The sequence below is a fragment of the Bombus impatiens genome, unplaced genomic scaffold, assembly GCF_000188095.3.
Source record: "Bombus impatiens unplaced genomic scaffold, BIMP_2.2 scf_0264, whole genome shotgun sequence".
Classification (NCBI taxonomy): Eukaryota; Metazoa; Arthropoda; class Insecta; order Hymenoptera; family Apidae; genus Bombus; species Bombus impatiens.
In genome coordinates this window covers 1539776-1561593 of record NT_176683.1, presented here as the reverse complement: position 1 = coordinate 1561593, position 21818 = coordinate 1539776, and the positions used below count along the sequence as shown (strand labels likewise).

Below are 21818 nucleotides of genomic sequence, written 5' to 3'. Positions count from 1 at the left end.
TCTGTCATTTCTGATGCACGGAATAAGAGGAAGGATATTGTTTTTTACTATTAAAATTTTTTTCAAAATTGTGCATATTAATTTTTTTGCGTTTTCATTCAGTTTTACTCTCCTCAAATACTTTGTTCAATAATATTCCTTTCTTATTGATGAATTTTACAATTCGACTCTTAAATTTTGCTTATTTAATAGAAATTAAATATTTTTATACTTCTATTATTAATATTATATCATCATATAGTACAAATTTAATGAAACAATTATTTTATTAATTATATATCACATGAGTACAATATTCCTCTAAAACATTCACCAGTAAATATTTAAATTTCCCGCATTTCGCGATAGTAATGTTTGATTGGATTTCATTGGTGGAGTTAATCTATATTCTCTTTCCCCATCCAAGAACTGTCAAGCATTCGATAGTTTGGCATAGTCAGCTGATAGCAAAATGCAATTGAACGTTTCCTGTGATATTTCAAGAAATCGATTGTAATTCTCGTGCGTGACCGTGAAATTTCTTGAGAATCATCGATTCGCGATCTGTTTGCCTTCTACTTCAATTTTTCGAAGAAATTTAGGTAAGAGAAGTTGTAGTTTTATTAATATTTGAAGCAGTTATGTGACCACGTATTGATTTACGATAAATTCATGGTACAGCTAAAGTTAACGACAGTTAATATAATGTTGTAGAACTTCTTAATGATATTTTAATGATAAAATTGTATAAAAAAAACTATAAATTTTACTTATTGCTCTTTAATTCGTGCCTGTTATAGAGGTTAAGATACATTTTAACAATTTCATTTCGCTAAATTAAAAACATACGATATATAAAATATAAAGTATAATTATAGCAATATATACATGTATTTATAACATATGCTTTTTCCAGGGGGATTCACAAGACTTTTTATACACATTTAGCTGAAGCAAATCTACCAAAAACAAAATGCCTCTAAGTGCAGGTCAATATAAATTTAATCCATTAAAATTAGTGAAGCATCTTTATTTTTTGATAGAAAAGTGTTATAAATTTATATATTACTTTTAAGAACAATATCTATTAGGTTACATCAGTTTTTATAATATTAATTTGTATTTTTTGCTCCAACTTTTTTAGACATATCTACAGCTCTTCATTTATTGGAGCATGTTCAAGAAAGGGTGGAGGATTGCAATGACCCCAAACTACAAATGCATACGACCCAAGATATAAAATCCTTAATTTCTCTTTTGGAAGATCCGGTATTCCGCAGCATAGTGACAATTCAAGACTCACTAATCGAATTAAACACTCAACTGGGGCAGCATCCATCTATTATTCCTGGCGATTTTGATATTAACATTAGTGGACAACTGGAACTTTCTGTTCCTAGTACGCCAGTGCAACCGCTTGGATCAAATGTATATCAAGATCTATATCAGGATAGCAGTGAACTAGAAGATCAAAGGGTTCCAGTTGCTCCATTGGTGCATAGCAGCAGCGAAGATACTAGTGCGCAGGTAAAATTGTTTTCAAAATATTCTTAAAATGTACTTTTAAATTCAATTTGTACTTAGTATTAAATTTTCACTTTATTATAGGTCACAAGCCCAAGTCTTGCGTCAGAGGTTATGGGAATGCCTCCAATAACAACAACAACATACGCTAAGGAGTTCAAGAAGGTTATTGAAGCTGCAGCAAGAGGTCGTCAAGTATTTACTGTGCAGGTTTGTAAATATATATTATTATAACGTTTATTAAACATTCAGAGGTATTAAGGGCAATAATTTTTTCTTCAAGTTATATAAACCAGAGGGAACCAGTCTGGGATTCAGTGTGGTTGGTCTTCGCAGTAAGGATAAAGGAGAGCTGGGTATTTTCTTGCAGGAGATACAACCCAATGGCATAGCTGGCTGGTAAGTCAATCATTGATTTGTAAACATAGTTATCAAATAATATTAGAAATCACAAGGTCGATTATTTAATCGAAATATTTGAAGATTATGATAAATAGTTGAATAGAAAGTTTTAGAAATATTTTTACTTTCACGATGTGTAGAACATAATACATACTTTCGGATAAGTTTGAATCACGTTTATGCATTGTATAAAATTCTGAAATTTTTTCCGTGCTTATATAATTAATATATCACGTAGCTTCAAAATTGATGATATCATAGCATGTAGATTATATAAGCAACAATGGAATCTCGCGCGGATTGTTTCGTAATGCAATTCTTCAATCTTAAAAATGTTCTGTTATAAAAATTGATAAATACTCTAGCGTATCTTTTAAAGCATCTAGTGGGCAAAATAATTTGGTATTCTCCTTATAAAACATACGAGTGTCATGAAAATCAATTGAAACATTATGAGATGCAAGCATGTTTCTTTTTAAACTCTTCTAAATTTTCAAATTTTACTTAGATTCGTTAATTAACTAAAGTAAAATAAAAATTTTCATTCCAACCCATTCAATCAATTAATGAATTTCAGTAGGTATCATATCACTAGCCAACAGTTTAGGATTATTATTTTAACTTTCGAAACTTACAATATTCAATTTCTTTTCTTGACTGTATTAATCTTTAAGTTTTTAATCTAAAGATTGCGAAATAATTTCGCATATTTTATGCTAAAAGTCCTTATATTTTAATTGCGCTCTGAAAGTTTGAATAATAATAAATTTCTTCAAAGTTAAGTCACTCAAGTATTCAAATTCTAATTTTATACTATTATGAAATTATTCTAAACTTTCGGATTATGGTATATATCATTCAATAGACACAGTTAATCTTTTTATGCTAGGAAATAGGGAGAGACAGCTCCGTGATGTGAAACAGCATTCGAATATTCAATACTCTCGTTAAAACACGCAAATGTCGTTACATTATTCGATATTCGTGCCGAATAGCGAATATTGTTCTGGCTGCAGTCGATAAATTAATGCGAATCAAGGTACATGAATATTCGTTTGTTTTGTGCCACGTAAGCTCGACAGATATAGAAAATATGAATATCGACGTCGAAGGACGGACGTGTGGAGATAACGTTTGGAGCATAATCGTGCACGAATATTCGTGAAAAATGTCGAATATTTTTGAAAAATGTCGAATATTCCACATGTTTTGTTTTATACGGAGCATCGATAATCCATAGCAGTCGGTAAAAGTTTAAAGATTCTCTTAAATCAATAAACATATTATAACATGATATTTTATGTATTAATATAAATAGAATGAAAATTTGAAAATTTCCAAAAATTCATTCCAGTCGCTGCTACTCCAATTAGATAATTCAGTGTAATTCTTCGTTTTGATTTATAGATAAAATCTTTTTCGCAATATATCTATTTCTATAGAAATATTATTACCTTTTAATCTAATTAATTATGATAATGAAGTTTGTGTTCCATTTAATTAAGACTTTATAAAAATTTATCATACTGTTTTCTTTCACTCACTAATAAATATCCATCAGGTTGGAGCATTCATTTGTCAATTATTGTTAGGAAAAAAAGTTTGTTTACTAGGATTTATTACAACAATTTAAGAAAATATAATATAAAGATAAGTGCGAGGCATTTTTCTTTTATTTATTTTTGGGACATAATATACAAAAAAAAAAAAAAAAGAAAATTGAAATGGAACATCTTTGTTATTTGAAAATCTTCTTACTGCAAGTTGTTCCGTCCAATTTGATAAATAGATCATAGGATTAATTCACGCCGTGATATTTACAATCAGTGGATACATAGATGTATTGAGTATTTAATTTACATCTCTATTAGTGTATAACTTTTTAATTAAGTAGTTTAAATAATCTATTAATTCCATAGAAGGGCGATGATCATTCTCTTCAATTATTAGTTTATTATTGTCATTCATTGTCGGAAAGACGAGGCACAGTTTTTAGATATTAGTATTGGATATAGTTATCACTTAAGCTATATCGTTATGCGTTTAATAAACACATTTTGGATCACTATCTTTTTAAACACTGGTTTTTTTTTCTCTTACATTATCAGAATTCTATTGTTCGAATGTGTAGTATTATTATAGCATCTTGTATAATTGCGCTTTACACATATTTGATACAATTCTATTCAACTATAGAGAAATTCAGTATCTGTTAAATAGTCGATTTGTAGCAAAGAGATATGAATTTTTACTTTACTATGTTCATTATATCTTATTCAAGAGTAGTGAATATATTGTTCCCGGTTTTAGCATAGCGTTATGTTTTATTGTCTTTATATCGAATCAAGGCACAAAATGCTCACAATTATTTAAGCAAATAATTATACAAATAAATTCGTTTTACTCTTTTTTTCATAATGATTATCTCATTCATATTTGGATAGAATATAGTAGCGCCGAAGTATAAGACTGGTATTAAAGAAATTAGGATGACAAGTAAAGAGGGAGAACAAGCTTTTATTCATATATTCCACACAAAAACATTTAAATCATGAAAAATGCATTATAATAAATTTATTCTAGAATTTCTATGAAAACTTATGAATTGGTCATTTTGATCACTCTAGTGTAGTTTCAGTGTTAAATGGTCGTCGTTAGCCTCAGGAAATATATGTATAAGTTTTTAAAATCGACTTCGTCCCTTTGCCTTCACATGTGTAAGAGAAACGAATATATCGAATTTCCATATTTCAGTCATAAAATTCAGCGGAGAAAAGAGATACCTAGAATTTCTTACAAATATACTATCCTATCTATAAGTGACCAGATAAAGTACTTATCCATGATCAATTATCGAAATCTGCTCTTTACGATTAAAGTATTTGATTTTGCATTTTTTCATTTATAAAGATGTAAAATATTTGAAATTCCCATGTTTCTGATTCCCATGTTTGAATACTTTAATTCGAATAAAGGAACACAAAGACGGCATTGAAAAATACTAGGACTTCAGTTTTCTCAGATGTTTTAGAATGATAGAGAACTTCCACCTTGCAATATTCTTTCTATCATTTTTGAGTTTGTTATATTTTTATAACGTTATGAAATATCTTCACACAGTGTGAACAAAATATGAAAAGTCTTATTGATATATATATATATATATATATATATGATTCCTCGTAAATGTCATATAATATTAGAGTGTAGTATGTTTCAATCTATTGCGGCACTCAGGACGAAATATATAAAACTCACGTGGCAGTTAACGTGTTAATCCTGTTGTTCTCTTCGGATCTGTATGACCTGAAATGGATATTATGTTTCAATAGGTGTTATTACATAATATTAATCGGATAGTATTATTATATCGTAATAGATATTATTATCATTATTATTATAGTTAATAGCCAATTAATAGTATATAATAATATTTATTGAAACGTAGCATTCATTTCAGGTCATATAGATTCAAAGAGGACAGCGGGGTTAACAGGGTTTTAATAGATATTATTAAAATATAGATAGGTAACATAAGATAAAACGTTATAAAGTATTTAGTTTCTAAATATTATTAGAAATTACAGATATTATTATTATTATTACGATACAGACAACTTTTAAATATTCGCTTTTGCTATTCAATATCATTCTCATTGTCGTGCTTGTGTTCTACTTTTTTAACGAATAAAGTATTTCAACAAGGAAGATATCTAAAGAGATGGAAACGTGAAAACGAAACCCGAAGAACGCCAGGATCCACTAACTTGAGCGTTATCAATGTTGAATGATTCACTTATGAAACACCCTGTACAGTGTCGTACACGTTCCACGTTCATCGGTGCGCTCTATCAGGCGTGCTTCTTGGCACACCCTGTGTGTACGGTGCGTTGATCGGGTGGCTCGTGGCACGCATGCTCGGTTACCTCTGTCCGGAAGCCTCGCCACCGTGGAGAAAACGATGCTTTCGAAAAAGAGGCCTCCCACTTTCGGCCGAGCAGTCTTCGACTGATCCTCGAGCGAGAAAGGTCGTCGGTATTCGACGCGCGCGCGGTACCATCCAACACGTTCCTATTATAGTGTGTGCGTGTGTGTTGAGTATAATCACTCGTCCTCTCTCCAATTCTCTTTTTCCTTTATTCCATCGCTTTCTACGTATTCTTACAAAGTTTCCGTATATTCATCGCGATAGGTATCGATAGCGAGAAATTTTTCGCGGCTAAGGTATTCAGAGGTCGAAGACGAAGAAAGTCTCTTGACCCTTTTTTTTTTCTTTTCTTTTCTTTTTCACTGTTGGTTCTCGAGCGCGTCGCGAGTTCGATGTTCTTTCGGTTCAACGATTCCTTCGCGCTGGTGGAACAACCTCGAGATACTATGCGGTCCCATCGGCTCGTCCTTATTCCGTTCTGTCGTTTGTTTTCGTTTCGCGCCACATAGAGGCTACCCCCGTGCTTTTCTCTGGCGATATGGCCCTTTGATGTTTGCTGATCTGTGGAGGGGCGAGTGAACAGAGAACCGCGAACGTACTATGTTGCTGTGAAACTCGCGAGCCGCGGATTCGCCTCACGAAATCTTCAGGTGGTACGTGTTGTGTTTTTCCTTACTTTTGACTCTATCGCTATGTAGAATCACGGGTGATTATAGCGCGAAGCTTGCATCGAAGTAATAGAACGAGAAGTATACGAAAGGATACTTAACGTAAGGGACAAACAAGCGTCTGTTGTTCGCGCATTAGAATTATTCAAATTTTTAGAAACGAGTAAACAGATCTTGTAAATCTATACAATTTTTTAGGGAAAATTACGTATTACTCGCTTTTAACCACTAACGTTCTAACGTTAGGTTCTGATATCAGGTGGCTGATTTTTCGTTGTTCTTCTCGTTGCCAAAGGCAGATTTCTGTTAGCGCAGATATTTCCTGAGTTAAAACTTTAACGTTTTTGACACATTGTCTAGCAGAGTTGTATCGTATTTCCTCTAAGTTCTGAATATTCTCGTGATTTTTCAGTTAGAATGCTGTATTAAGCATACGATATCGTTTAAAAAGTATCCTCTCCCGCGTTTTGTGCATGTTGGTGGAATTTTAGTAAATTTTATACGATGCTCTAATACTTCTTTCCACTGTACTATTTATTAGCGTAGTATTTATGCAAAAGTGACACGTCTCTTCCGTGTAGCATGTTGTTTCCTTTTTCTCGCGTTCATGCAAATTTAGAATAATCGTGTCATACATGACGATTGTATAGTTCTCTGACGAACAGATATTACATGGACTGAAACAGATATGAATGGAGAATGAAGTATGAATGCACTATAGTATTCCAGGGTTAGTAAGTATCAACTTCATTTCATAATTACAGTGTCCATTTATTTCTAGTCTGAATGTAATAATTGTAAACGTTAGATGACTTAGAATGGCAGTGTATATGAATTATAACACATTAAAGTACATAAATTCACAAATAGTAACACACGTACAGTAATTGACGAAATTAAGAAGCTTATTTTCTGTCAAATTTGAAATGGAAAAGGAGCGAGTTATATGAAATAGAATAGAGTGGGAGGATTTGTTTGTGTTTATCGCTGGTCAGTCTTTTACTATTTTAAAAGTATTCGCGATTTTTAATCTGTATTGTACATTTAAGTCCAGTACCAAGTGCGTATAGTAAATAGAACTACCGAGTCGAACATACGCGAGAAATGTACCTCGCAGTTTTGATTCTTCACGTAACATAAAATAACTGGGCCTAATTATTTTTTCTAGGTATCTTGAATCATTTTTATAATGTTTAACCCATCATGGACCCAGCAGTAAAATATGAATAAAAGTTTGTATAAACGTAACACAATTTAAAAATAAATCGGAAAATTGATTAATGTTATCAAGATATAGCTGTTAGTACAATAGATTGTTTACAGAATATCACTACACGTGCAATGTTCGTGATTTGATCATGCAAATCGTGAGAATAAAATTGCAATTAAAATTCCAAGTTAACGCAACGTTGATCGAGTGGTCCATTTAATGGTTCACCTCTCTCTTCATTTTTGAAATATAAAATTTCACTTGGATGTGGCTTACAATTATGCTTTGTGGTTCAATTGTTAATGTTAGCTTTGATTAGGTATTCAAATTTTGATTACGTCATTGTTTGTAGCAGGTATCAATACGTTGCATTCATGAATGAACGATAGATTAATTATTAGCTTCGGTGAAACGAGTGGAAATTTCTTACTTTCAGTAGGAAATCTGTAAACATGCAGCGTGTTCGTGTTTTTATTACAAATCTAAAAAATAGCTTGGATTCCACGTATAGCGCAAAAGTCGATGTTCATATCCGTTGCTTTTATAGGAGATGAAAAAAAAGAAAAAGAAATGGATTAAAGAAAAACGATGGAGAAGAAATATTCCGATAAAAGTGAATTCATATCCTGTAACTCTTTTTTCAATTTTGCAGAGCATTTTAATAAGTTGAAGTTTCATATAGAGACTTTTATCCAAGATTGACTATTACGAAATTATTTAGTACTTAATAATTACAATTAGCATATTTGCTATTTATTATAATATTGCTACTAATGTATTAATTTCTTATAGCAACTTGCGTTTTCCCAATTAAAATCGTAAGGATTCGTATTTAAAAATTATTCCATCGAATAATCCTCTAACCTTTAGTGTATTATACATAATTTCAACATATGCAATAATATTTATAAAATTTCATATTTTAGTAGATACATCATGTTCAATCTCTATATTATGCTGTAGTATGTTGTACAACATTATCACGCTATATATGGTATATTATATTTGTTATATTATTTCCAAGCTGCAACGATGCGCAATTTGACTCTAGAATTTTTAACAGAATTCAAAAATTCCATTCTTCGAAACTGCAATATTTGTCAGATTTTCCGAAATACCTCATTGTTTCGCGCATGCAAATAGTCAGTGCGAATAAGAGTTGCTGGATGTAAAAGGTTATTCGGCCGAGAAACTGTTCTGCGTTACGCGTTTGAAAGACAGAAAGTGTCAGATCGATCAGAATTTACGCAAATAGAATTCTCGTGCATGTATTCGTACATCGAAGGGCTGGTATGCCGTTAAGATATTCGTTTTTACAGAGGTGAAACATGTTTCGCATACGGCTAAAGCGTCCTATAAAAATTAGCTGTTAGATCTGTTTTGCATTTTATAACGTTGCGGTTTAGCGGAGAGTCGAAAGCCAGATTTTCATTCCGTGATTTAGTTCAGCGAGATATTCATATTTTAGATGTTTTTAAAGCTTCAAAACTTGTAGATTTTTATAAAAAGCAGCGAGGGATGATAGAAAGAAGTAATTACAAAGAGTAGAGATTTATCTGAAATATTATTCAGGTAGCAGATAATGTGAAAGACTTTTGTTCCTCCTTTAGTTGCGTTGTTATATTTTTAGAATTGGATAATTTTTATACTTTTAGGTAAATAGTAAACAACAGTAAAGAGAGAGAGAGAGTCACATAATTTTTAGATTTTAAATAAATAGTAAGAAAAAACGAGAAACTATACGAAGCTGTACCTAAAAAGAGTTTTCTGGGAAATATAACTCAGATCGTAGATTGTTTATGTGGAGAAAAGTGTTGCTGCTTATTATTAAGATTGGGATCAAGAATATAGCCAAGTTATGAATACAAGTGGGTAATAAAATGAATAATTTTTATTTTTAATTCGTTGGTAATCGGTATCTACATAATAATAATTTCTTGGTGTATAAATTTTAGGATAAATATCCTTGCGTTGATTTAATCGGATTAGTTAAATTGTAGCTAATCGTAGCTATCGGGAGAAAATAGCGTGCAACTTCTTTCTTTTCCCGATATTATGGTACGAAATTTAAAGTTTAATTTTAAGAGCTTGATCTTTCTCTTGTGAGTTGAGATAAAAAGTAGACATTCGTGCAAGGGAAAAGAAAATCAAAGCTTGTCAAATAAGTTCAGGTTTGATTATAGCATGAAAAAATAATGATCTCGCGTTAATTATGAATTTCATATTGTTTGAAATTTGCTATTGTAAAATAATAAATAATTATCGTAGAATTTGTGTGAAATTTTATTCGATTAAAATTTGAAATTCCTTGTCGATAGAAATGAAACAATTTTCAAGTTTTGTTCAAAATTGCAGCTTTTAATCAGCGAAGTATGTCAAGTAGAGATAATAAAAAAGACCGAATTGATTTGTTAATTATGGTCTCCCTAGGGGTGTGATCATTTTCAGGCTTCATTTCGATTTATGTATTTAATTCCCATGATAACGGCCGTGATTTATGTTTTTTTTTTAAACATGTTGCACCGGTTCGATAAATTGACCGGAAACAGAGATAAAAGGGAGAGAGTCGAAATTTTGATTTAAACGATTTTTTCGAAGAGTCACGCCGTCCTGTTCGCAAATAACGGCAATTGAAAAAAAAAAGAAAGAAAAAAAGACACGACAATTTAATAAATCGTAAACGAGAAAAATGTTATTTGTTTATGAATTTTTCGTGCCAGCTTTCGATATTTATTTTAGCAAATCGATGTAGCATGCTTTAATTTAATAAAAAATTCTAGCCACGCTTGGCAATAAAAATAATAAAATATATCAGTATATTTTACACTACAACGACCACAGGAAATTTTTCTCCGAAATTTTTGTTCAGTCTAAAGGCCCAGTTTTCATTATCGATACTTTAACAATACTCAATATCGAACTTAGATATTTCATGTTAATAAAAGAAATAGAATTTGTTTATCGATTTTTACTTACTATCCAATATCAAATTTACTTTTCGTAAATCATCATTTTCTTCCGCGAAATAATTTAACGTCCCTAAAAATTAAGAACTGATTGTATAAAATTTCGATGACGATATAAATAACGTAAAATTCACTACTATCTTGATAGGAAAAGACTCGAAGTATATACATCGGATATTCGTATTCGAGACAGCGAAACATACGGATAAGTGGAGAAAGGTGTAAAATCGTGTGTTTTTATCGACCTGGCTCCGTTCTGCGGGAAAACTGGCGGTGTGTACACGCCTCGAAGGTGAAACTGGGTTAGATCGTCCGTCGGTGTAGGCGTCATCGATCTCAGATTCGAATTCAACGCGAAATTATTCCGCTTTCTGGATTATTCATGCCTCGACAGCATGGCCGGTCGCTGATTCAATCCGAACAATGTTGCTCGATCGATGTCCAGACATTAAATAGACAAATCCACTTTCTACCTCGCTTTTCTTTCTCTCTTTTTCTATTTCTTCGTTTTACTTCTTTTTTGTCCTTCCTGTTTTTTAATCGTTGACGATTGAAGCGATAAACTGAAGCGTTAAACGATATCGGTGCAATTATTTTCTGTTAGATTTCGTTGTAGCATTTGCGGCTTTTCGTGTACGACGTTTTTATTGTCGCTCCTTTCTTGTATTCCAGTGTTTTATGATTTCGTTTTAATAAATCTGTTTATCCTATAAAGGATCATTATTATTCTCTTTCTGTAATCGATTTAATTAGATCTATTTGTTTATATATTTATGTAATTATCTAATAATGTATCTATTTATTTGTTTGTTTATTTAACGAATATTGGCTCTTTGGTATCGGGTACAGGAATACGTGAACTGAAATAAAACAAGAACAAGCATTAATTTTAATTAGTGATTTTTACAATCTCATCTGCGATACTATAGATGTTTTAAAGGAGATTGTACTGCCGTGCAAAAATCTGCTTCCTTCTAATAAGTATCATAGGAGCGTACAATTTATTACAAGTTATTTATGTAATTACTTCAAAATGTTAAGTAAAATAGTTTCAGTAAGTAACTAATCTTTGTATTATTTGGCGATATGAAAGAAATTGCGAGGGAGATTTTCAAGTTTAATGACAAACTACTGAAAGGTGAACGCCTTCAATGATACCAGCCAGGTGTCTGACCAGCAACGGCATGTTTCTACTTACTGCTTCGTCTCATTTACGTTTCCCTTGTTCGTTTTGTAGCGGGTCAAATTAATCGTTTCGTCTTCGCCTTGTCACAATCTTTGTTACGTGTATTGTAAAACGTAACTTGTATTGTTTAAATCACGCAAGGCTTCAAAATATTTAAATTGTATTTTATCATTTTTTAATTTATTCAAGGAAAGGCTAAAAATTTCATCGCAACCGTGGTATTACAAAACGAGCGTTTAAACGACATAAGAATTCGAAATATTTTATCTATTTTAGCGTTATTTAGTCTGTTTAAAAAAGATTAAACATTTCCTTTCCATGTAAAGCTAAAATATAATTCTTAGCGAACTAAATATCAAGGAGAGAAGTAATTAGTATCAAGAAAAATTATTCGGGAAATATTTGAACGATAAAGTTACTAGAGTTTTATACGTGTGAGCGGATACATTGCTCTTTTATTTCAGTGACTCGTTGAGAGTCAAGGATTTATCGTTTTAATTCGGCTATCAAACTCCACAGAGAGAAGTTGTTCCATAATACGGTTTGGAATTGCAAATGCATCGAAATGCGCGTGAAATGGCAAATATTTAGAATATCAAAAATCGTACCATCCGTATCAATCGAATATTCATCAAAGCTCTGCGATATTAAAAATTTAGGTTTCTTTTCTTCCTTTCTTTTTTTTTCCAGTAATATAAGTTTCAACCGCCAATATATGCCACATATATTCATGCAACATATTTAAATTATCGATATGGTCGACTGCGTTCCAATATCGACACAAACGTTGACTAAACCGAATTAAAGCGATAATTTTCGAGTTCACTGATTTGGATGGGCGAACGTACTCGTTATCAAAACGATTTCTCCTGTATCAATTTAATCGATGCTTTTCCATGCAGCTTCAATAAATGCACAGTTATTATTTCAGTTAATATCATTTTTTTTTCTTTCGTTCGTTCGCAACGTACAATGGATATAAAGTTATATGCTTAACTTTAACAATTTCAGCGAGTGTATTACGGTCAGAATAAAACAATTATTTTATATTTTTCGATTGAGGATAATACCGCATCCTCGTTACAAGAGCAATATAATTGGAAAAATACGTGGGAGAATAGCTTCTGTAGCGGTATAAATTGAAAATGATAAGGGATGAAAATACGTAATGACAGCTACGAAAATTAGGCTAACGTAAAAAATTGCCTATCCGCTACACTAGACGATTCTCTTAACAAAAACGCAGGGGTTCAATTGCCGTTGAGTAATTTTCTTTTAATAAGCGTTAAGTTGGCAGAACATATCCCTTAAGAAGTTAATCCCTTCGTAACACTATGTGATGGAACTGTCTTGTTATTTGAAAAGCTCTTTATTCTCAGGTTACTTAATTTCGAAGGAAATTGTGATGGAACTGTCTTGTTATTTGAAGAGCTGTTTATTCTCAGGTTACTTGATTTCGAGGCCGTAAACGAAACTACTTCTAAGCTGCCGTTAAAGCGGCAATTCTCAGTTTACTTTAATCGAGCAACTCTTTTCACCTTGATATTGATCACGAACGAAGCTACTCGGTTTTCTCACGAGTAGACAGTTTAATTGCGCGCAGCTAACTTTGAAAATGGAATACCAATGATCCTTTTAATCTTATTCGTAGGAATTTTTTCCAGGCGTATTTTAAATTATCGAAAATTAATTTCGTAGAGGCAGCAAAAATGTTGTTGACACGATTACGAATTTCCGTGAGATACGAATTGAGAAACCATGTTCTACACTAGAGTGAAACAACGTCTATTCTCGTAAAACACATCAATTCGAATAATAACTCGATTACTCAGTTACTCAGTTATCACGTAATAGATGTTCATTGACTTGCCCAAGTAGCTATAATTTTTCCTTCAAATAATAGGAGTTTGCGTCCGGACGACTAAATTCGAACGCACATTTGCTTACCCTCTTAATTACTTACGTGAGGAGGGGACTTGTAAGGGATTAATTTATATAATTGGGATGGATTGCATTCTCTATTGTCATAGACAGATAACTCGGTACAGTTAATTCAGATAGTGATGGCTAATCTTGATGGTGACGTTGATGTGTATATATATATATAGGGTAGACTCGTAATTTTCATCATCATAACCTAGATGTGTTCGAATTGTAATAACGTTGTAATTTTGTAACAATGCCAATTTCCTTTATTTGTAATTATATCGAATGCATTAAATTGTTGCTCGAAAAAGGACAGTTTAGAAAAAATGGTTTAATTTTGCAACAATACCAATTTTCTTTATTTGTAATTAAATTGAACGCATTACATTTTTTAAATTGTTGCTCGAGAAAGGACAGTTTAGAAAAAATGGTTATTTTTCTGATAGAATATTAGACTATGTAAATAAGACTATAAAAATCGTAAAATAAAATTGCTTGCTATTGTCTTCTTGAAAGGATCGCTGATACAACTGACTAATTATCCTTACTATTTTTAGAGACATATGAAAAATATATTGAAAATTTTAGAATTTTTATAAACCATTAGAATTTTGAAGTCAAAGAATTTTCTGTGGAACTTTATTTTTTACTTTTTATTTTCTGCAGCACCGATGGTGTTATAACGTATCAATAATGTTATCGCGAATGAAGAGCTTCTGGAGATTTGCAGATTAACTTAGTCTAACTGACTAACTATTCTGTAATATTTTTATTCAATAACAAAATACCATATATTTACCAACTTTTTCTACCATCTGTAACAGAACGTCGTTCGACATCAAATAAAGAAATACATAAAACGAACCTTACGTTATTGGAAGTGGAGGAATTGGTGCCCATTTGTATCGATATAACATTTGCGATCGTAGGGTTGCTGAAACCTATATGCTCATTTACTTTCTATGGTCCATTCCTTTTTGGAAAAATATTTTTATTTTCGTGACATTAGGTTTAATAATATTTATGTAATGTTACTACAAATAGACCAAAGTATATTTTTGGGGAAAGTTTTGGTATGTTTGATGAAGATAGATTGACTTAGCCATTATAAGTAAACCGAGTCTCTGCGAACTTGACCTAAGAAGTAAAAGCGATGGTGAGTAATATGATTTGACTTAGCCGGACAGTTTGATTTATTTCTCAAATTTTCTGTGTGTCAGAGTTGACGGAGAGTTGATCATCTATTTCTACCAGAATAGTATAATATTGATTACGTCGATGGAAAAATACGTTGGAAATTTGTAATAGTTAGGGAAATTTTAGGAAATTAGAAATTAGACAATTTTTTAAGGATGCAGATAATTTTTGATAATTGATGTGATTTCTTGTTTGGTAAAATCGAAGGAGAATTACTGATTGCAGACTTTCATGCTTAAACTCAACTGAAATTTGATCAACTGAAATTTCTAAAAGTTTATCGGAATGTTAGATTAACTATGGATGATTAACTTCTCAAACAAGATAAACGGAAAAACTTAGGCTAGTCGATGGAAAAAGAGACGTCGTTTTTCAACAAAACAACGTTAGGTGCTCTGTATCGGTGAACAGTGGGTAAAAATGTTGGAATATTTGGAATGTACAATCCCATCGGTTTCATTTGTCAAACGCAAAGTGGTTTGGAGAGCGGTATTTCGTGGCCAAAGTTAAAAACAACTCTATATCGATGTTCTTCAACAGAAATTTATTTCATACAACGTAATATGAATATTTAACTAATAACAGTAACAAACTTTACAGCAAGAAATTTTTAAAAAGGTATAAATTTTACTATATTTCAAAAAGGTACTGTTATTTTACCACAAAATGTATGGAGGTCAGTTAACGTTGTTATGAGCTGTAAACGGTTAAAAATGTTGAAAATCGCATTTTTTACGATATTCGGTCTGTGACTGCAATAAATCTACATCTTTCGATGCCTGTCGCTTGTCTCTGCATCAATCGATTTCGACGAAATTTTCACCATGTATATATACAACTGTCGTAAATCTTCAAAATATGTTGTTTAAATATTCATTACAGACCCAAATAGAACAGTCGTAAAAAATGACCTTTACTTTTTTCTTCGTGATTTCAACTAATTGCAATTTTTTCAAAAAATTTGTATACATCGTCTAGTAAACTAGTATTTCTCCCTTTTAAAAAAATGCAAGTTGTTGCAATTTCTAAAAGATTATTCTGTTTTGAAGAGTAGCCGAGGATACATACGTTAATGCTAGTTACTGTATCTTACTTTTATTTTTTTTTTTTTTTAGGAGAAAATTCCATTGCATAAATTTGTATAACTGTTTAAATAATAATATGACTCTTATTATTACTAATCAATTTAAAAGCATTAAAACAAACCTGAAAACATTCGTCTTCTACAGCGTGTCCATTTAAACATTGATGATCATATGGATACTCGACCTACTCTCAGTAGTTAAATTTTCTGCGACTAGTTGGCGTATCGAAATTCTCAGTTTCCCAATATGAGTGGCTATCAAGTGGCTGCAAACGAACGCACCCGGAACTCTGCAATGCTTCAGGCGACTATTTTTTAAACTCAGTGTAAAAAGTAGAAACTTCCAGGAGGTGGCAGGTCAAATTTATGCATTCTTCTTAGAAAGGTCTAACGTTTTCTATGGGAAAAATCCTGTGTCTATCACTTTTAAACATTTATTTTAAAAAGCTTATCGAAACTCAAACTATTATAAACTTTGCGCTATTTATACATGAATTTTGGTAAAAATACTTAACAGAATCCTTACTGGTTTTGCTTACCGATAAAGATACGTACAACACGACTAAATAATGGAAATTTCGAAGGTTTGTCGTTTTGTAGGAACAAACATTTTTTGAAAAAACTTGAAAAATTGGACATTGGCTACAAAGAGCGAATTTTCAGACCACTGCGAAGGACATCAGAACATCGTCCGACCATCATTTATTCTGGTTTTTACAAAAGTTTTTTAATGGGGGGATGCTGAATGCGCTAGAAGCTTGTAAGAACTGGTTCAAAGGACTTGTCGCTGAAAAAGACGAAAAGTTTTTCGGCGAAACGATCATAAAGCTACCAAATACATGACAAAAATTCATCGAGATAAACGTTGTACCTATATATCATCCAATAAAAATGATAATTGCGTAGATAAATTTTCCTCTCCGCGACGAGTTCTCTTTTTAAATGTATCAACACCAAACGATTGGGTTTTAATTTTTACTTGCCAATTTTAGACCGAAATTATTAGTTATTGAATTATTAGTTGCCTGCAACTAGTTACAATTTGTTTCATTCGTTTATTATGCAAATTAGAATTTTGAACACAGAAACTCCGAAATAATTAAACTACGTATTTATTTAAGATTTATAATTTTCAAGTTGAATTAATCATTTCCAATTAATTATCGTTCTTTCATTCGTATGCGAATAATTGTTTCGAACATACGATTGAAAAATAAATAAATCACGTATTTATGTTGTTTCTCGCTGTCAAGACAAATTTAAAATCCTGAATCAATTACAATTCTCTCATTATATTCTGAACAGAGAATTCGAGTTTGATTTTATGTTTATTATGCACATTCTGTACTTTCTTACTCGTCACGATTCTTATTTTCAAGTTAAGATACAAAACCTGCGCTTCTTACGTGTTACAGTATCTTTAATTTGTAAGCGTATGAAATTGTAAACACAAAATTTCAAAATTAAGATTAATTGGATTCGTAGATGGTGAACTAAGTTAACGAAAGAACTCGATGGTCGAATAGCTACACAGAGCGGTTGTTTTGCTCTACAATTCGATGGTTAAGGGTGAAGCAAGGGTGTTTCGTGAGGAGGCTAATGTCGACGAGCAAGTACAGGAGCGTGGGTTAAGCACGTACAATAGAGATCGGTATCCGTGATGGTTCGCCTCTCTCCATGAAGTCAGCACGCTTCTACTTCATTCGTTCGAATACGCCAACGACAAATTTCGCTTTGCTTTCAAACTCGATTCAGATGCTTGCGCTCGAGAATCGTGGATGACTTGGTAAATTATGTATTTCTACACGAATTTCTGGCAGTGAAATTTTAGTACTTCTAGCAACTCGCAGTACTTGCAGTTGGGAAAGCGAGAATTAATTTGCCGTGACGTTTAAATCGTTTATGCAAGTTCACTTATAGAATAGGAAATTGCGACGATTGTGGAAAGATACAGTTCTGTGGAAAGATATTATATAGCGTGAAAAGTTAGCTTTCAATTAGAAAGTTATATACTTGTAACAGCGAAGGCGTTCACGCGTAACTCATGTTCATATCAAAAAACTCTTCTAACGTGTGAATATTCACACATCCAAGTTTAAAGTTACTCATGGAAGCTACACACTGTGAAGCTTCGATAACACGCTAGTAATCGAGAAAGAGACAAGCAATCAAACGTTTCTAACATCATCGCATGTATCACGAAGCTCGACTACAAAATCGACGGAAGGTTTTTCCCTTTTTTTTTTTTAAACCGCCGTCCTTCCAATGTTCACGTGCGTGAATATTCGAATTAATGAAAATTCGCTTTGCGAAAAAGTGACGAGCAGTCAGATCTCGCTTCTTGTACATCACCAGAACATCATCGCATCTATCATAAAGCTCGACTAAAAATTGCACACGGTGATCGAAATTGACGATAGTTCTTTTACACTTTCAGAACCAGCGATACGGTCGCGAAAGGTCGAACGAAATAGAAAAAGGCAAAACCCGAGTCACACCAGAGAGGCAAATCATACAGCTGTGTTTCGTTTCTATCCACTTAGTAGGCCGGGCCACGTGTACCAAGAGAATTATTGCAACGGATAACGCCGTGTTTCTGACACGGTCGACACGCCACGTTACTACGTCGTAACACGAAATTGATTAACCCTTAACTGGTTGCGTATCTCCGTCGGGTTAAAGACTGATCAATACGAGCCACGTTTCATTCGTTCGATCCGAGTGTCTTCTTTTTAACTGGCTGCGACAATTGCTATCTCTGAGGAGCTTCCTTTTAGGAAGCTTCGGAAAGCCACGTCTCGAGTAATACTTGTGATTCCCCATCGAGTCTTTCGTGGATTGTCAGTTTGGAACACTTTAACGTCTCGTTACCTCTTTTTCTCTTCCACGAGCGATCCGATCGCTTTTCAATGAAATATCGGTTAGAATATAGAGGACAGAACAATTTTCTCTTTGCTCTTTCATGTATACGCGGAATTACTTAATCCTGAAGTAGATATTATATTTGTATATTAAGTGTCGTTCGAAGAATTGTTGTATAATGTGGTCCTGATATACCGTACTTTATTGGCGGAGAAGTTTTAAATGGAATATTGTACCGATGGAACATAGAAGTTTGAGTATAATAGCGTGTTAGTTTCAATAGTTAATTCCGTAGCTGTGTAATCGAGTAATAAGCTATATAATACACGTTGTTACACAGTAGTTGGCCAGATACCTTCCGTTGTTTGAAGAATATCTACTGCATGCAATGAACGTGAACTCTTTCTCACTTCGGTAGATCTTAATGTCTCGTTGTTTGGAAAATTGTTGTACGCGAATACTATTACGCGTAGTTTCCACGAACATCTATACTCTTTGTATGTGTATTAAAAAACGCGAGGAAGTGTAGACATAACAGAATACCTGAGCAACAATGTATTAACGTTAATAATTGATTGTGTAGTTAGATAATTCAGTAGTAAGCTATGTAATAGATAACACAGTTAACAAGATATCTTGTAGTGTCGCTTATTGGAACTTTTCTCTATGTAACACGGTGTATTTGATGTACTTGAACAAATTCAAACGAACTTAATAGGAAGTCTTTCGTTTTGCAATTAATGTTATGTATTATCATTGTTATATATTATCGTAGATGTTAATCATGAAGACAAAAAATGACAGAGAAAGCGATAATAAGAGCATGCAAACGAGGAAAATGTGTTTAGCGATGTTTTATAACGATGTTCTGTAGCGATAGCGATATTTCAGCGTGAAATGTGTCAAATTACTGAATTCTTCCTATCGTATGTATCTGATGCTTAGTCATCGTGTATATCTCATAATCAGGATATCGGTGTAATTAATTTGTGTTACTTGCACGCGAAAATAGATCAATCGAATTGATTAGACGCAACATGTTTACGAATTCAAGACACCTTTGACAAATGATCTTAAAATGATTAATTGTATGTAAAAATAGTTCTACCTAAAATATTCGTCTACATAATTGTTAATCAGGCTGCATTTCAAAGATAAAATCAAAGAGGGAGCTTAGGAAAGAAATATTTTTTTTTATAAGTAGCAATTAATCAGAACCCTCAGAAGAACTTCGAGTAATTAAAGGGGCAACTTCAATAAATTAGACCATAAATTTTAACGGAACATACGTAATATATTCGCTTTATCAGGCACCCCTATAGCGTTTCAGAAACACTGTAGACACTTATACTTCGTCCTACCAATCTCAAAATTATAATTCTAATATATCTATATCTATAAATCTAATTGCGCAGCTTGAAAAATTACATTTCTTCACCTAACTTAATTAGATTAAATCTAAGTTTTGATTGTCTTGTGTAAAAGAACAAGTAAATAAAGACATATTTATTCCAATATTCGATATCTTTCGTTCAAAGACAAGAACGATTTCCCAAGCCCAAATCGTAATTTGAATAAAATCAATGTTCACGATAATTTTTCCAAAATTCCACTTGTTCGTTCTACTTAAAAAAATGTGTTCCTGAATTGATTAAATTATTTCAATATTGATCTTGCTCTATAAAATAATGAATAATCAAAGGTACAATTATTCGAACACTCAATACATCAAACAACTCTAAAAAAAAAACATATTTCTCTATCTAAATCAATTACACATATCGAGCCTCATTATGATATTACATTAATCTTTGTCAGCGAAAAATTAAATAAATACGCAAGTACACGGTAACTGGACTACTCAATCGGAATACTTCAATAGAGGAACAAGAACGATTTTTTAAACGACCATAATCGTTATCGCCGGTTTTCGAATGTACTTGCGCGAGGGAGGGTGAGAAGAGGCGGAACTCGAACGTGCGGACGAGTGCTGGAACTTGGAGCGACGGATTTTCACGATCCGGATGATCCGTGGAAACGTGACAGACGCGAAGCTTGCAGTGCTCCAGATCGGACTAAAGGACCCTCTCTCCATCCTGGTCATCGCATCGTCTTCTTTTTTTTAGCCGATGCGCGTATTATTTTCGCTCGTAGCTTGCCCAGAAGAGAGCTGAATTTTTGCAGACCATTGACAATGAGAGAATTGGTCCATCGAACGCGTGCCAACCGAGCATTCAATGCAGTTTTCTTCTTGAGCCTTTCTTTGTGTCTGCGTTATGTAGTTACAGATAGAGGGAGAGGAAGAGAGAGAGAGAGAGAGAGAGAGAGAGAGAGAGGATCGAACTCGGTTAGCGTATGATGTCTGTAATTTGATGAAAATGTACAACGGTTGCCAAAAATGCTTTAGAGCGAATTGTAGTTTTCCTCGGATATAAATGTGATATTAAGAACATCCTATTGCTTTTTTTAACAGAAAATTTAGTAATATTGCATGGCATGTACTCATGTGTTCGTGTATCCAGTGTGGTAGTATGGCATTATATGGACCTCTCAGAATCCAAATTAATCAAATTCATATTTTGTATATTCACTTTCATTACCTTGTTGTGCGTTTAATATCGAAATTCCCCCCCAAAAATAAACTTCCACTTGCACAAGTTTATTTATTCCATGATTATGATATAGTTAGTTATAAATTTTCAGGGAAATTTCCGAAAGATTGTAACATACTCAGCACGTTTTTATTCTTTTTATTCGCTTTCTACAATACAAAGATTCACATATGCATCTCTAATAGAAATTCAAGTTGAGTCACACAGTTTTATCACGTTTTCAATTTAGATGCTTGCGTGTACACGGATAGAAAGATACAAATCTAGATGTTTG

General features: G+C 32.7%; 1 protein-coding gene and 1 long non-coding RNA gene across 4 annotated transcripts in view; both read left to right on the top strand.

Moving 5' to 3' along the window:
• Window positions 1-21818, top strand: part of LOC100743377 — a 173743-nt gene that overhangs the window by 7213 nt on the left and 144712 nt on the right. Inside the window, exons 1-5 of one of the 3 annotated variants that reach the window (XM_012384591.3) lie at window positions 395-581; window positions 896-968; window positions 1124-1506; window positions 1588-1713; window positions 1787-1902. In XM_012384591.3, the coding sequence (XP_012240014.1) occupies window positions 953-968; window positions 1124-1506; window positions 1588-1713; window positions 1787-1902 (641 nt within the window). In that variant the 5' untranslated portion in view covers window positions 395-581; window positions 896-952. Of the gene's footprint in view, window positions 1-394; window positions 582-652; window positions 782-895; window positions 969-1123; window positions 1507-1587; window positions 1714-1786; window positions 1903-21818 lie in introns of those variants that run through there. The other 2 variants (XM_033320306.1, XM_033320305.1) reach the window with 2 other exon arrangements.
• On the top strand, window positions 5855-20449 carry LOC112212689. Its single transcript, XR_002946521.2, has 2 exons — window positions 5855-6486; window positions 18508-20449. It is a non-coding gene; the product is annotated as an uncharacterized LOC112212689 (long non-coding RNA).